The 15,561-nt window shown below is 31.9% G+C and overlaps 3 protein-coding genes across 9 annotated transcripts; 1 reads left to right on the top strand and 2 right to left on the bottom strand.

Annotated features, from left to right (window-relative positions):
• Positions 1–652: 652 nt before the first annotated feature.
• LOC122535843 (polypeptide N-acetylgalactosaminyltransferase 1-like) lies at positions 653–4,004 on the bottom strand. The gene is made up of 11 exons (XM_043667701.1): positions 3,740–4,004; positions 3,275–3,576; positions 2,973–3,082; positions 2,724–2,904; positions 2,484–2,653; positions 2,236–2,403; positions 2,032–2,131; positions 1,560–1,969; positions 1,339–1,481; positions 978–1,247; positions 653–900 (listed from the first exon to the last, which is right to left on the bottom strand). Exons 2-11 carry the CDS (start codon positions 3,409–3,411, stop codon positions 772–774), a joined length of 1,818 nt encoding a protein of 605 aa, XP_043523636.1. The 5' UTR covers positions 3,412–3,576; positions 3,740–4,004; the 3' UTR covers positions 653–771.
• Positions 4,005–4,786: 782 nt separating this feature from the next.
• LOC122535841 (protein transport protein Sec31A) lies at positions 4,787–10,944 on the top strand. 3 transcript variants are annotated; one of them, XM_043667694.1, is made up of 15 exons: positions 4,787–4,924; positions 5,317–5,529; positions 5,606–5,928; positions 5,994–6,091; positions 6,165–6,410; positions 6,479–6,772; positions 6,843–7,211; positions 7,286–7,403; positions 7,510–7,815; positions 7,888–8,906; positions 8,979–9,095; positions 9,624–9,692; positions 9,764–10,000; positions 10,084–10,155; positions 10,231–10,944. In XM_043667694.1, the coding sequence occupies exons 2-15, from the start codon at positions 5,327–5,329 to the stop codon at positions 10,417–10,419; spliced, it is 3,660 nt and encodes a 1,219-aa protein (XP_043523629.1). In that variant the 5' UTR covers positions 4,787–4,924; positions 5,317–5,326; the 3' UTR covers positions 10,420–10,944. The 3 variants fall into 3 exon arrangements, with proteins under 3 accessions (XP_043523629.1, XP_043523628.1, XP_043523630.1); XM_043667693.1 differs by having other exon boundaries at positions 7,888–9,095; XM_043667695.1 differs by lacking the exons at positions 9,764–10,000; positions 10,084–10,155; positions 10,231–10,944 and having other exon boundaries at positions 7,888–9,095; positions 9,221–9,638.
• Positions 10,863–13,710, bottom strand: LOC122535842 (integrator complex subunit 10). Of its 5 annotated transcripts, XM_043667698.1 has the most exons (9): positions 13,539–13,706; positions 13,325–13,473; positions 13,104–13,171; positions 12,738–12,981; positions 12,157–12,664; positions 11,688–12,001; positions 11,445–11,609; positions 11,112–11,370; positions 10,863–11,044 (listed from the first exon to the last, which is right to left on the bottom strand). In XM_043667698.1, exons 2-9 carry the CDS (start codon positions 13,418–13,420, stop codon positions 10,878–10,880), a joined length of 1,821 nt encoding a protein of 606 aa, XP_043523633.1. In that variant the 5' UTR covers positions 13,421–13,473; positions 13,539–13,706; the 3' UTR covers positions 10,863–10,877. The 5 variants fall into 5 exon arrangements, with proteins under 5 accessions (XP_043523633.1, XP_043523632.1, XP_043523631.1 ...); XM_043667697.1 differs by having other exon boundaries at positions 10,863–11,017; positions 13,325–13,710; XM_043667696.1 differs by having other exon boundaries at positions 13,325–13,706.
• Between the last annotated feature and the right edge of the window lie 1,851 nt (positions 13,711–15,561).

Here is a 15,561-nt window from a genome sequence, read left to right on the forward strand (position 1 = left end):
CTTTCTTGCGTTCATCGAATGATATCGATCCATAAATAAAGGCTCACTCATCTCGACCAAACTTGGCTTGTAGGTGATCGTAACGAACAGGGAGACTAGGCCACTTCAAGCTAAGTGGCGTCTTGGCCTCGCCGAGGACATGACTTTGACCCACATGCCGTTAACACCAATCAGACTATTGGTACGAATTCCAATTGTTTTACTCAAAACGAGACATTCAAAATGCCCAGAAGACTCGTTTTATCTAACACTCTACTGTAACAAAGAACTTCTTTTTAGTAGAAAGTGAATACTGATAACACAAAAGGAGTATGAAATGAAATTTCGTAAACGGACATTCATTGGAATACTTATCTATATAAATATTAATTATATTTGATTGAAAAATTGACTGCAATCTTAAGGACACGACCTTGATAACATTACAATAAAGATGATTCGTCATGTGTAGCCTTAGACTAGTTTAGTGAATCATCGACTACGAACAGCATCTTCTCCAGAATTTGCAACGAGGTATTATCTACTTAAAGAACTTCTGTGTTAGTTTAAAAATGTTGGCGCGACACACGTGCGTCACGTTTTTTACGAGATGGTGCCAAAGCTGTTAATGGATAGAATGCATTAAAATAATTCTTTTTTATAAATAATAACATTTACATAGAAGTCACGTATAAATTTATTAACAAACATTTCCTGCAAAAATTCGTAAATTAAATTTTTATTAAAAATAGTTTCAAAAATATATTGCGCTTATGCTAAATTATTGTAGTATTATTTCCAGGGAATTGACTCTAATAACCATTTCTGATCGATGCTTTCTGTACAAGCTGCTATCACAGGTCCCTCGTCATTGTTTGATTGTAAACACATTCCGGATGATATGTGTGTAAAAATCTTCGACTAGAAAAGAGAAGGAAATTTAGAACTAATTTGTTTAAAACTTATAAGAAAAATACAAATGAGAATACAAAACAGACTTGTTCGTCGTATCGCCATTTTTGTCTATTATGACCACTACATGCCATTATTTTAACCTTTGGTGTTTTGTGCTGAGTGTCATGATCCAAAGGTGCATCCAAACAGACGCTTTCATCAGTCATTATAATTCCATCCGTCGTCATTACAAACATTTGACTAAGTATTGGCCTCGGTAAGCATGTTTCAAGAATTGCGTATCCCGAGGGTTGTGAATACGTTCCTTTCGCAGTTGGTCGCATAATGCATTTATTCGATGAAATATGCAAAATCTAAAATATATAAATATTTGTTATCTGATTTGTAATCTGATTTAACGTTCAAATCTATCATTCAGTTGTAGCGTCAAATTTTTAACTTTACCCGTCCAAAGAAACGATCGTCTTTCGGAAAAAAGTGTTCAGGCCAAACATTATCCAAATACCACTCGAAATTTTTACACTGTAATTTTTTACGTAATTCCAATCTCGCTCGAATTGGCTGTTTGTCTCTTAATCTAGCTGCCTCTGGAAGGGAGCATATAAAGATAATCAAACATTCGACTCATTTATGAAATAACTTTTTTTTAAATAAAATTTGATTACCTGCATTAAACTTAAAATAAAATTCTGCCCATTCGTCCATCCAAACTAAAGCTACTCTAGCGAGATTTCCATATAGAATCTCTCCAACACCGCCTGGGAACGTGTACGGTGATGATTTACGAAAGAGATGCCCTACGTGAGAGCATGGAGCAATCTCAACGCTACCGCCGCATTGCCATACTCGAAACGATAATTCCAAATTTTCACCACCCCAAATTTTCATTTGGTCGTCGTAACTACCTAGTTCGAAGAAATAATCTCGATTCATAGAAAATAACCCTCCAGCCATGGCAGGTGTTCTGAATGGTTCGACGATATTTTCACGTCTTTCTTTCAACAACCGACCGTTTAACGTTAGCCAACGAAAGTGTAAGTCCCAATTAAACGCGCCCCAGTGTAACTCAAAAGACCTGTAATGTCACATCATTATTTATTTCATTGTCACAGTATGGTGAAAATAATTATATCTTACCGAGTATAACTGAAAGTATCGTCATTTATAATATCGATAACAGGCGATACCACCCTAGTTTTATTCTTAGCAACCGCTTCAAGTAAGGGTTCCAACCATCCTACATCATATCGATCGATAAACATTACAATAAAAAATGTATCATTTTATTATATATATAATATTGTACTTATTACAAAAATATTAACAAAAGAGCTTACCTACCAACCGTGCATTCGCAATGTGCATCAAGAAATGTGAGGACTTCACCTTTAGCATGGTTGGCACCTAAAAGCCTCGCGTTTACTAACCCTATACGTATCCTGGAACGAAGAACTTTAGTGGGAACTTTTAAATTTTTTACATGTTCATCTAACGTATCCTTCAAAAAATCTAATAAACAAAAAATAAAAATAATTTTAATACATTCTTAAAAAGAACAAAAGAATGTTAATGAAAGATATTATCTGTACCTCTGTCGCTATTATCATCAACAAGAATAATTTCTTCTAATAAATGCCTTGGCGATCTGTTAATTACACTATATACAGTCCTGAGCAACGTACTCCAAGCTTCGTTGTGGAAAACGATAATTATTGATGTTGTTGGTAAGTTACCTACGTTCGTATATCGCGTTATGCACCTGCAATCGGTAAATTTCCTACTGCTGATTATGTTATCGACAAAGTAAAAATACCAATAGAGCACGTTACCCTTTTCTTCTAACATCAGGCAAAGAGCGATTCAACGGTATTCTATCACTAGCCATTAAATTAAATCGATTGATTTGAAAGAGCTGTTGCATTTTATAAAAGTCTTTCGCCGGCACAAGAACCGGATTACCATCCTTTCCTTCAAATGGCCTTGGATTAAACATATTTTTGTTAATGAGATCTGTTAATGAGAAATAAAAGGTATAACTGAATTCACAGCCGGTATGTGCAGCTTATTTCGTAACTAACCTTTCGTAATGTTCGGCGCTTTCATAGGATCTACGGAGTCTCCAATATAATGTCCTACCACCACATGTACTCCTTTACGATCTATATAATCTCTTTGATTATTCAAGAGCCTGAGAATGAAAAGACGAAGAATGAAATTATAATACGTATGAGACATTTTATATATATCTAAAATCATCTACAGTGACTGAAGCTATCATAATATTCCACTTGATTGCTTCTCGAAAGAAACAATAAATATTTTTGTAAATAATATTTTACAACAATTTCAATTGCAGATTTCCCGCTTCGTGATTGCTTACCGGAGTGAGACGTAATCATTACGAGAATTTTCGTCCTCTCGCTTTTTCCATGACCAAACGATGAGTATTCCTATTAAAAGAGTGATCAAAAGAACAATTGACCACGTGCGGCATGATTTTCTCAATCGTGGCCACATCGTGATCCTTGCCGGAAAGAGCGCTAAACTTGACTAATTTTGAAAGTAATTCCATTTATCTCATTATGGAATAATTAGCTGTTATCGTTGATGCCAGACTTTCGTTATCACGTATTTCTCATCCCGGGTCATCATAAAAAAAAACGTTGTGACGTTTACCTTGAACTGGAGAACATTACGAAAGTATGGATAAATGTTAGTATTATGATTCGAGTAAGTTTGAGCAAAAAAAAAAAAGATACTATTTATCGTGTATCGTTGTATAAAAAGCAATAAAAGTGAAAGTAACATGGAAGTACAAAAGTTTATAATCAGGTTTATAGCTTACCTGAATTTGTATCAAAATTGCAGTGGACTACACAGGATACGTTGGAGCAATTTTAGATATACTTCACCAATACGTATATAGCAACGAAGAAGAGATTTTCTTTATTTTCACATGATAAATGTTATTTTTTAATCAGAGAGGTATTTTATCTCGCTGAGAAAATATTTTTGTCAATGATTTTTGTTAAGACTCTGTTGTATTGAAACGGCGCACTGGAATTACTGCGTTCGTGTTACTATAGATCCGACGACTGGAATGAACTCCAAGAACTTGGAACGCTATGAATAAGGCAGTGTTGTATCAAAGCACTTCGTTACCTCGCACCTTCTGTCATACATGATTTTTGACACAAGATAATTTAATTTGCGAAAGCACCATTATGTTTTATATATATGAAAGTGATGTTATATTTTATATGTGAAAGAAAAGTTACATCAATTGGATGTATCACTATTTCTTATAAAAAAAATTATGCATTCTATATATATAAATTTTTTGTGTCTTTTCAGATATTTCGCATTTTTGACCACTAGTTAGTTAGTTTTATTTAAATAATAAAATATAATTGAAAAGACCGAACATCAAATGAAACTACATTAATATCCTTTGTTGATTATTCACGCTCGAATGTCAATAAAAAAAAAAAAAAAATTCATGAAAATTAAAAGATAATAATAACTAAATTATAATTACAATAATAATATATGACGTGTATGATATTTGTGGAAATTTCCAAAATTGTCAATGTTGATAAGTATGTATCTACAAAAATAAAATAAAAAAATCTCATACGGTTCATTCGAATAAATTACACTATTAATAGAATGAGAATTTATTAAAAGGAGGTCTCTTTTCTTCAGGTATATAATTACAGTCTGATATTGTGTTGAAATTATTATGAAAATACAATCTAGGATATTTTGTGTAGAAGAAATATTTTTTCTTCTCGGTGTGTAAATACGCATTCAGTGGAAACGAACAAAGTAGACTGTACCACAGACGACAGGTATATATCTCCTCCGTGACTGTACTTTACTAATGTATCAGGAATACCAAAGAGGTCAGCACTATTCTGAACGTATGGTTCGCCACGTTGGAACAATTTGACGGGTGATTGCTGCTTGTTTGACATTAGGAATTTATTTCCTATAATATACTTAATTATAGTTAATTCGATATAACAAGGTGAGGGAATATTATTTAGATAAATTGTATATTTCCTGTTTCATCTGAAATTAACTGTAAATTTCTGTAATGTACACGTGTTACAATTTGGTACTATGCAGTAGGGCGCTGAACTTACGAATCGAGTGTAATGCATTTACAGTACTATTATTTATTGTCGTTCGTAGTTGGTTCACACAGTTTTGCTGAAAGTAAAATATATGATTCTTCTTAAGTGAATTTTCTTTGAAGCGTTTGCCTTTACATAAATTTATTTACTGTAATTCGGAAAATTCTACAGTAGAATATAATCAAGTAAATGTGTACACACACATCTTTGTTGCACTATGTGTTATTCTTTTAATCTGATATAAAAAATTTACTGAAAAATTAATAAATAATTTGTGTCTTAGCGAACCGAAGATGAAGATAAAAGAGTTACTCAAGACTGTCAATGTAGCATGGTCACCACCAGCTCAGCATCCCATACTATTGGCTGCAGGAACTGCAGCGCAACAACTTGATGCAAGTTTTAACACAACCGCCAGCTTGGATTTATATTCCTTAAATTTACAACAACCTGGATATGATTTGGAGCTTAAGACCACTATTGCAAGTGACCATAGGTTAGAGATAAATTATGCTTCTGCAGATGTATCATGAAATAGTTAACAAAGTGTCATACATTTATAAAAATTTTAGATTTCATAAAATAATTTGGGGTTCATATGGTAATAATCCAGCTGGCATAATTGTCGGAGGCTGTGATTATGGCATTATAAAAATTTATTCAGCTGCTAAAATGTTAGCCAATGATAATAATTATTTGATAAGTCAGACAGACAGACATACAGGTCCAGTTAGAGCACTTGATTTTAATCCCTTTCAAGCAAATTTATTAGCAACTGGCGCAACAGAAAATGAAATTTATATATGGGATATTGTTAATACAAATTCTCCAATGACTCCTGGAGCCAGAAGTCAACCACTAGAGGATGTGCAGTACATTGCTTGGAATAAGCAAGGTATCTTGCAATATATTTAATGTATTTATATTTTTACATTTTTAATTTTTTGTTTTTCCTTGCAGTGCAACATATTCTTGCTTCCACATTTTCACAACGTTGTACTATCTGGGACTTAAGGAAGAATGAACCTATTATCAACTTAACAGATACAAATTCAAAAGTACATTTTGCTATAATATACTTAATAAATATATTTTTTTTTAAATAATTCTTACATTTATGTATAAATACAGGTAAGATGGAAAGTAGTTCAATGGCATCCGGATGTTGCAACACAGTTGTGCTTAGCATCAGAAGAAGATCAAGCTCCGATAATTGAATTATGGGATTTGAGATTTGCAACATCACCTTTGAAAACGCTTCAAAATCACCAACGTGGTGTTCTATCAATTGCATGGAACCTGCATGATTCGAACTTACTTTTAAGTTGTGCCAAAGATAACAGAATATTGTGTTGGAATCCTAACTCAGATGCAGCAGTAAGTCCAAAGAAATATATTTATATGAATACATATAATTTGTTCCTTATATATTGTTTAACATACAGAATGGTGAAGTAATTTGTGAGTTAGCACAAACAAATCAATGGAACTTTGATGTATCATGGTGTCCAAGAAATCCTGGATTAGTTGTGGGAACTAGTTTTGATGGACATGCAACAGTTTACTCTTTATTGGGAGGACAACAACAAATGTCTATAGAAACGTCTGACAAAATTGTAGATTCCTTTCCTGGAATGGATCCTTTCACACATGCGCCACCTCCAGTACAAACAGAACCAGCAGTTGTTTTGACAAAAGCTCCAAAATGGTTAAAAAGACCATTTGGAGCATCCTTTGGTGTAAGTAATCAATTTTATATGGTATAGTAGTAAATTTACTTCTATTACAAAAATAGTAAATTTTTTTTAGTTTGGTGGTAAATTGGTAATATTTGAAAATGGACCTGTAGATCCTAATCTTCCTCCGAATTCAAATAGAAAAGTGATCATATCACAAGTAGTCACACAACCTGAGTTAATTCAACGTTCAAATGAGTTGGAGGAAGTTCTTAAAAGCGAACAATATAATGATTACTGCAAAGGAAAAGCTGACAATACTACTGATATATATAGAAAAAAAATATGGAATTGTGTAGGTGCATATTTTGGTGAAAATGTAACAAAAGATATATTAAATTTACTTGGTTATAACATAGAAGCAATGAACAATAAATTAAATCAATTTGTTCCACAAGAAGATATTGATAATATTACAGAAGGAGTTGGTAATTTGAATAATGTAAGTTTAATTTTTACAGTATTTAAGAAGACTTTTACAATATTCATATATAACAAAAAATATTATTTGTTTAGGTACTTAATGGAAACGTTATTGATGGAAGCATGGCATTTGATGCTATTGCACAAGAATCTAAGAAAGCATCAATGGCTATTTTAAAAAATAAAAACATGCAGATAAATGTATCAGATGGTAAGAAAAATTTCATGATTATAACACATTACAGCACATATATACAACTTCTTGTCCTAAATTTCCATTACATTTAATGATAAAATTTTATTTTCTTGGATTACAGATGAGGATGGGCTTATAACTCAAGCAATCCTCTTAGGAAATATAGAAGCTGCTGTATCATTATGCTTTGTAAATAAAAGGTACGCAGATGCAGTCATTCTTTCAATGGCTGCGGGACCTGATTTATTAGCACGTACCCAGTACAGATACTTTTCAGAACATTCTGGAGCTCTCAATTCTCTTATCAATTCATTAGTTAGTGAAAATTGGGCTGATGTTGTTAACAATGCTGACATAAATTGTTGGAAAGAAGTGCTAATTGGAATATTTACTCATACCAATTCACAAGAACGATCTGCTTTGTGCGGTATGTATCATATTATAATATAAATGTTATAACAATTTAACATATATAACATTTGAGTTTTTGGTCTTATAGATATGCTTGGAGATCGTTTGGCAGCATGTGATAATGTAATGCTCAAAGAACAAGCTCAAATTTGTTATGTTTGTTCTGGTAATTTGAATAAAATGGTTGAATCCTCCAATGTAGAAATTCAAGAGGTAGTAGAACTAGTAATTATAATGCAAAAAGCATTAGAAATGCAAGGTATCAGAAACGTACAAATAGAAGGAAAAATTGCCAACGTTTTGTCTTGCTATGCAGAAATGTTAGCTGCTGAGGGAGATTTGGACGCTGCACTAAATTATCTAGGAAATAGTCAAAATGAAAAAGTCATGATGTTAAAAGATCGTCTGATGCGAGCCTTAGGTTATATCGAAGAATCAAAAGTTGTGCCAAAAGGACCAGCAATGCAAACTTATTACGATAGAACAAGACGACCTGTACCAGGCGTACAGGGTGTACAAAATCCAATGTCTGCTGGATCAGCAAGACCTTTCTTCGATACGAATATTGCTCCCATGAAACAATCTTTTATATCTTCTTCAAATCAATTTAATACTCATACACAGCAACAACCATTTGGAATGTCTCCTCTTCAGCCACATGTACAACCAGTGCAACCAATGCAACCTATTCAACCTATGCAATCTATGCAATCTATGCAATCTATGCAATCTATACCACCTATGCCACCTATACCATATGAACAAACGTCTCATTCTTACACTTCAACATCTGTTGCTCAACCACCACCACCGCCACCACCTTCTTCAAGTGCTTCGAGCGGAATTGGATCTCGACCACCTAGTGCTGGACCTCCAACAAGATCAAAATACATAATAGATCCGTCTGTAAAGTCTACTTCAACATACGGACAAGCTGGTTTTCCTCAGCAAACATCGCTGTATAATAATCAACAAATACCTCCAGTGCCAGGCTATTCTCAGAATATGTATCAACCGCAAGTTCCTATGTCTACAAACACATACCCTGGACAGAATCTTGTGCCTAATATTAAAGAAGCGGAAACTTTTAAACCAGTTCAACTTAGTGTATTATCATCATTACAAAATACATCACAAAGTCAAATGCATGAACCAATTAGAATGCAACCACTTCCGCAGACTCAAATATATGGAAGCGAAAATCAACCACCAATGGATCGCGCAAACATTTATCAAGCACCGCTACAGCCAGCAGGATGGAATGATCCACCAGCTGCAAAGCCATCTAGAATACAGGTAAATATTTTTATTTTTTTATTTTCTGTTAATATACGTGGTGTTAGGTGTTAAAATAGTAATTAGTTATTATACATAACTTTATACTTACGATATATATGTATATGTATATTTAAATAATATAGCCAGTACTGGCATTATGCAACAAAAATGAAATGTCTGCGGATCATGCTGGTACCAGGAAGTGGAAAGAAAAATATTCGAAGAATGTGAATATTAAGGTAGACACCTAAGAAAAATTGAGTGTTGTTTCCACTGTTTCATCACTGCTATTTTTTTTTTAATCAAAATATATTTGTTCCCCTTAAATATTTCTTAAACTCGACTTAATAAATTGCGAATAACAATTTCGTGTGATACTATATTAACTAATGTAACAGTGTGAAATACGAAGACATTTCCAACTGCTTTATACAAAAATTGGAGTCGTGCGAATACTGCATTGTACAATCATGCGTATCATTTTGTTACTGCAGTTAATAGATAAAAGTATGTATTATCTTTAATATAACATTACATTTTTTGCAGTCAAAACAAGATTATCAATCCCAAAATCCGATTTTACATCCATTAAGAGGGACACAACCTGAACCAAGTGTAAGTGATATGATTAAAATATTTAATGAATTATAAAATGTTATTACTTTTCATTCTTTTTTTTTTTCTAGGTTTTGCAACAAGAAAAATTTTATTCGGATATGCAAGCACCTTATAACCCACAACAATATAATCAGAATATGCCAAATGTAGCTGCTCAATATGCCAAACCAATGGAATTTACACCACCAATTGCCAGGACACCGGAACCGGAGAAACCAAAACCACCAATTCCGGAACAACATATGCACTTAAAAACAGTATTTGATGAACTAAAAAACCAATGCTTTGAAAACGCCAAAAATCCAGTAAGATGATTCTTCATGTTTATAAGTATGATATATTTTATTTATATTGCAATCAATATTAGCAATTTTTTTCATTTTTCCAGCAAATAAAACGGAAAATAGGAGATGTATCTAGAAAACTCGAAGTTTTATACGATTGTCTTAGAGAGAGCAAGGTATGTACATTATTTTTTGTATTACACTACAATATAAAAGAAAATAAATATATTTGTAATACGTATACGTTATAGCTATCGCAGAACACTTTACAAGGATTACATCAAATATCACAGATGATTCAGAGTGGAAATTATACTGGAGGATTAGACCTTCACACACAATTAGTTTCAGGACCAGATTTTAGCCAAATATCTTCTTTTATGCCTGGTATCAAAGTATTATTGCTAAGTGCTCTTCAATTGAATGTTTACATTAGATAGAATGCAATATATAAAACCCGGAATATTTCCACTTATTCATTTTTATAATTTAAAATTTTTATAATCTTTGAAAGCCTTATTAAACAAAGTATTTACGTTATGTTAACTTTCCATAGTATTTAGTACAGTACGGATATTTGTATATAAAGTTTATGACTGAATCATATCATCAACAAAATCGTAATGTTTATATATTTACACTTAAAAGATGGCTTGTCAAAATTAGATGAGCTTGTACTACTATCCTAATTAAAAGAATTGATTGTCCAAGACACATGTAAAAACTAGAAAAGTATTCAGATAAAATTTCTGCAAATCAAATTTTGTTTTGTTTTAAATATCTGTACATAAAATATTGATTTAAGAAAATCATATGTATATTTTAAAATAAAAAATTATATGATAATTTTATTAAAATCATGTATTAAATTTAGTAATGAAAATAATGTTAAACTGATTTATTGAATAATTAAACTATGTAGTATGGCTGCTTTTTCATTGATAATAAACTTTTGTAACAATTCATCTAATGAATCGATGCCGTCTCGAGCTGCCTGTCGGCGCATTGCTTGTTTTACTTCTTCGCGCACTCCTTTATCTGCTCCACGAGTGGTAATACGTCGATCTATAATATTTTTATATAGTTATATAAATAAACACAAAGATGTGGTGCAATGTATAAAATGACCTACTTTGTAGAATCCCTGATCCGGTCGCTATATCTAAAGATATACCACCTCCATGTTCCGTCCATAGATATGTTAATTCTTCTAAAATATCTACACATATAATATAAGCTTGAAATAATGGGTAAGAAAAAGATCCACGATTAATAATCCTTTCTGTAATTATGGATAAAGTACTAGCTTCTTGCGGCCAATCAATTTGCATTAGAACTAATGCATGTCCTATAGCTAAGTCTCCAACCCCACCGGGTAAAGAAAAATTTTCCTGTTACAAAGTAATAATAATAATAAATATAATAGTGGAATTGCACCGTTCTTAATCACAATTCTCTTAATTACCTTTATCGCCAAAAAAAGTAATCTGCAACAATATTGTATAACAGGAAAACGTGCCAGTGTTAAATAATGTAAATGTCTTCCACATGGAACAGTTAAATTATGAGATACTTTACCGCAAGCCGAAGGTAATGCGGTAACTGCTAAAACTATATATTCTAACATTCCCTATAAAAATATGTATTTAAGAATATTTCTAAAGACAATATAAATAAAATATAACAATATAAAAATATATTAAAGTACCTTATAATCTTTCAAGGAAAAACATGTACTTGCTAAGCGAAGATGAACAGGTAAACTAACAGCTTCTTGAGATAATCTTGTTAACACTTCATGATGTAAACCTTTATACATAGCCAAATCTGTTAGAAATGAATTTAGCCATGAATCTAATCGAAGTTGTTGATTTATTTTTCCAATTTCTCTTTGTAAATAATCATTACTATGTAACAAGTCCCATAACTTCACGGCTAATGCCAATCCATTACCATTATAATCACCATCACTGGTTAGTACAATTCCTCCATTATCTTCTCTTTTCCGTTTTTTCAATTTTTCTAATTATGATAAAAATAATTAAATTATAATCTAAAAAAAAAATCTAGATACAATTTATATAGTTTACAGATTACAAAAGATACAGATGTAGTCTAATATAAAGTACAAATTATATTTGTAGGTGATCATTGGGACGATCGCCTACATATTTTACCTGTAGGTGTGTGTATACATTCTCCAAATGCTTCTACCAAACAGTACATAATTTCGTCATTATTAATCAATGCATTATGTTCATTTAATATCCTCAATAATACTGCAATACTACACATCAATAATTGTCTAACTGTCAATTCGTCACATAAGTTAGCAGAATGTACAATGGCATACTGATGCAATCTTTCACAATATGCTTCTCTGTTCCAAGCCATAGAAAATAAATTACTTAATTCCCATCCCAATTTTTTTCCTATTAATTCAACAACTTGAAACAATCTATCCCAGGGATTTTGAATTTGATTATCTTGTGGTTGTTGTATGTATGCCAAATAAAATTCTACTGCTTTACAAAGTAATCTCAAGCTAAGCCTTGGGTTCAATTCTACCTGTGCAGTACCAAGGAGGGGTAATGCATCACAGGCCAATAATTTTCTGTATCCATTTACTGTACGTCCTGGGTGACTATGTTTCTCTGCAGTAAGAAGAGTTTCTACTAAGCGTGGCTAAAAATGTAACAAATTAAGAACTATAATGACAGATACAAATATCACAAATACATTAATTAAAGATGCTTACTCCATGGGTGGCAATAGTTTGAGGGAATTTACGCAATAAAAGAAGTAATAATTTACAATGTTCCATTGTATCTTCGCTATGATCAGCAGTCATAATAAGCAATCTGTGCTGAAGTTCTTGTGGTATGTGTTGAAACATTTGACATAAAAATTCTGCTTCAGCATCACATTGTTCCAAACGAAGACAAGCTGTTACCGTCTCTATTTCTTTCCATATATCACGATCGTCTGGAAAATTCTGAAATCTATTTTTATGTTTAAATAATTATTCTTCTGTAAAGACTATTCACTTTTATATATATAAATTTATTTAAATATATATATATATATAATTTATTTAAATAATTGTAATTTATTTTATACTTACATTTCACTAAAACATTTTGCTGCTTCTTTCATATTTTTTGAAAGTTTTTCGATCCGATAGGCCTCGAACTATTGAACAAACAGCATATATATTAATAGAAATGTATCTGATTGTTATATTATAGATTTTACCAAAAAATATCAATAATTAAATTCTACAATATAATTCATAAAATATCAGTTACTATATATTATATTATAAACATTATATACAGTAATAACCTGAACTTTAGCACTATGAGGAAACAGCGATCTGGCAGTAATCAACCAAGATTTAGCCGCATAAATGTCAATCGGCAATGCATCTTTCGCACGCATAATTAAATAATCTTCTTTCGATAACTGATTGTTATCTGCGTTAGATGTTTTTTCTAACATATTGAATAATAGTAAATAATTGAAAATTTATAGAGAAAAATAAGAACAGCTAGCATACATTACTGTTTAATACTTTGTCGGAACCATAAACAAGACGTAAAATAGATTTCACATTTAATGGAACGCCATGTCACGTTTTGAAATGTCGATTGTTTCAAATTAATTTAAAAAAGTATGGGAAAGTAATACTGGAATAAATTATGTATATTCTAAATTTTATGTCGTGTGTTAAATCGTTTTGTAGTATTTTTAATGATACAGACGAGGGCTGTGCTATCGATTTCATAGTCTATGGCGCAGACGACGTATATATACTTCGTCTGTGGCCGTAGCAAATCGGAACATAGACGCAAAATTCTGTTTAATATCGCAATTATTCTACGTGTAATTAATGATGAACGGTTCAATCATAATGGAAATATTTAATAGTAGGAATTCCATTGAAAACAAAATCTCAGACAAAACTTTCTAACAAAGGCACCGACGAGATATATGAATGAACCAAATACCTTACCATGGGGTTTCGTGGGCAGGGATCTTAAATAACAACATGGTAAATAATTATTGACTTTTTAGTGAACTCTACGTTAACGAACGATAAATTAGGAAATTACATCAAGTAAAACGATCGAGGTTGAAATAACAAATAATACATATAATAAATAAATAAAAATAAAATAAATATATAATAAGTGAAATATAATATTATATAATAAATAAAAGTAATAAATAAAATAAATATAAATAATTTTTTAAATAATCAGAGGAAATATAAAATCAAAAATATGAATAATCAGATATATAATTTAAATAAATAAATATAAATTTTTTTATCCCAATTTTCATTAACCGTTGTTATAAATCGTTATATTCCTTCATTGATAAAGGAATGTACCGCCAAGTTCAATTCAATAAATAATTCTAGAAGCAGATGTGACATTTTTTTGAATTTGCATATTTTTAATTTTCATCAATAGTAGCGCTGCAGTGCAAAACTTGCCTGAATCGGTACGACAGGATGTGACACGAAAATGGTAAAGAGGTCCTGACACTCCCGAATCGTTGGCGAAAAAATATATTGTATGCTATATTGTATGTTAGTTCTACTCATATACCTCGTCTGTGCCTATGTCATACACCATTGCTGTGTCTTCTCGTCTGACACGCGACACATATTTCTATCTTTGTCGCACACTAGTGCAATCCTTGATACTGTGGCTATACTTACAATTAGATGTATGCTTTTAGCAAAGATGTAGGATGATGGTCAAGGTAGGACAAAGTCAAGGTTGAGTTATAAATGGTACAAGGAGGTAGAATGCCTTACGTCTCAGAGTCGCCATCAAATTCATCAGTGGGATTAATGGCAGCGACAGCTAGGTCAGACGATCGGTTTATTAGGAACCTCTGGGATAAGTACGGATGGTCACTCATCCTAGAGGTATTACGCACGCTGCACGCTTAACTTGCAGATCGCACCTGATAGTAAACTAAGAGACACACACTTGCAGCTTGTCGTGTTCGTATCTTGAAAACTTGTATGCTAAATAAGGACTGGATGGGTTGGCCGTTACACAACTTGCAAATTTCCGAAAATTTTTCAAAATAAAGTGTGTTTACACCAAAAAAATGTAAATAAACATTAGGAACCAAAATTATGCAATGAAATTATCTACAACACGTCTGGACAGTTCATACTGGGTAAGTATGGGTAAGTATCCGTATGTTAACTTATTTCTAAGTGAATTACTATACAATCACTTCTAACACTTGTTGATAATTCATGGATACTGGGTAAGTATAGGTAAGTATACTTGCAATCGAAACTTTGAAATTTCGTTTTGTTTGCAAACATTGGATTGATTATTGTGGTTCTCACTGTTTATTTACATTTTTTTGATTGTTTGTTTTGGTTTTCAATGTTTATTTACATTTTTCTTGACGTAAACACACTTTGTTTTGAAAAATTTTCGAAAATTTGTAGTCGGAATTTCGAAAACTTTGAAATTTCGCTTTGTTTGCAAACATTGGTTTGTTTATTTCGGTTCTCACTGTTTATTTACGTTTTTTTGATTGTTTGT

The sequence above is a fragment of the Frieseomelitta varia genome, unplaced genomic scaffold (genome assembly GCF_011392965.1).
Source record: "Frieseomelitta varia isolate USP_RPSP 00005682 unplaced genomic scaffold, Fvar_1.2 scaffold_778, whole genome shotgun sequence".
Lineage (NCBI taxonomy): Eukaryota > Metazoa > Arthropoda > Insecta > Hymenoptera > Apidae > Frieseomelitta > Frieseomelitta varia.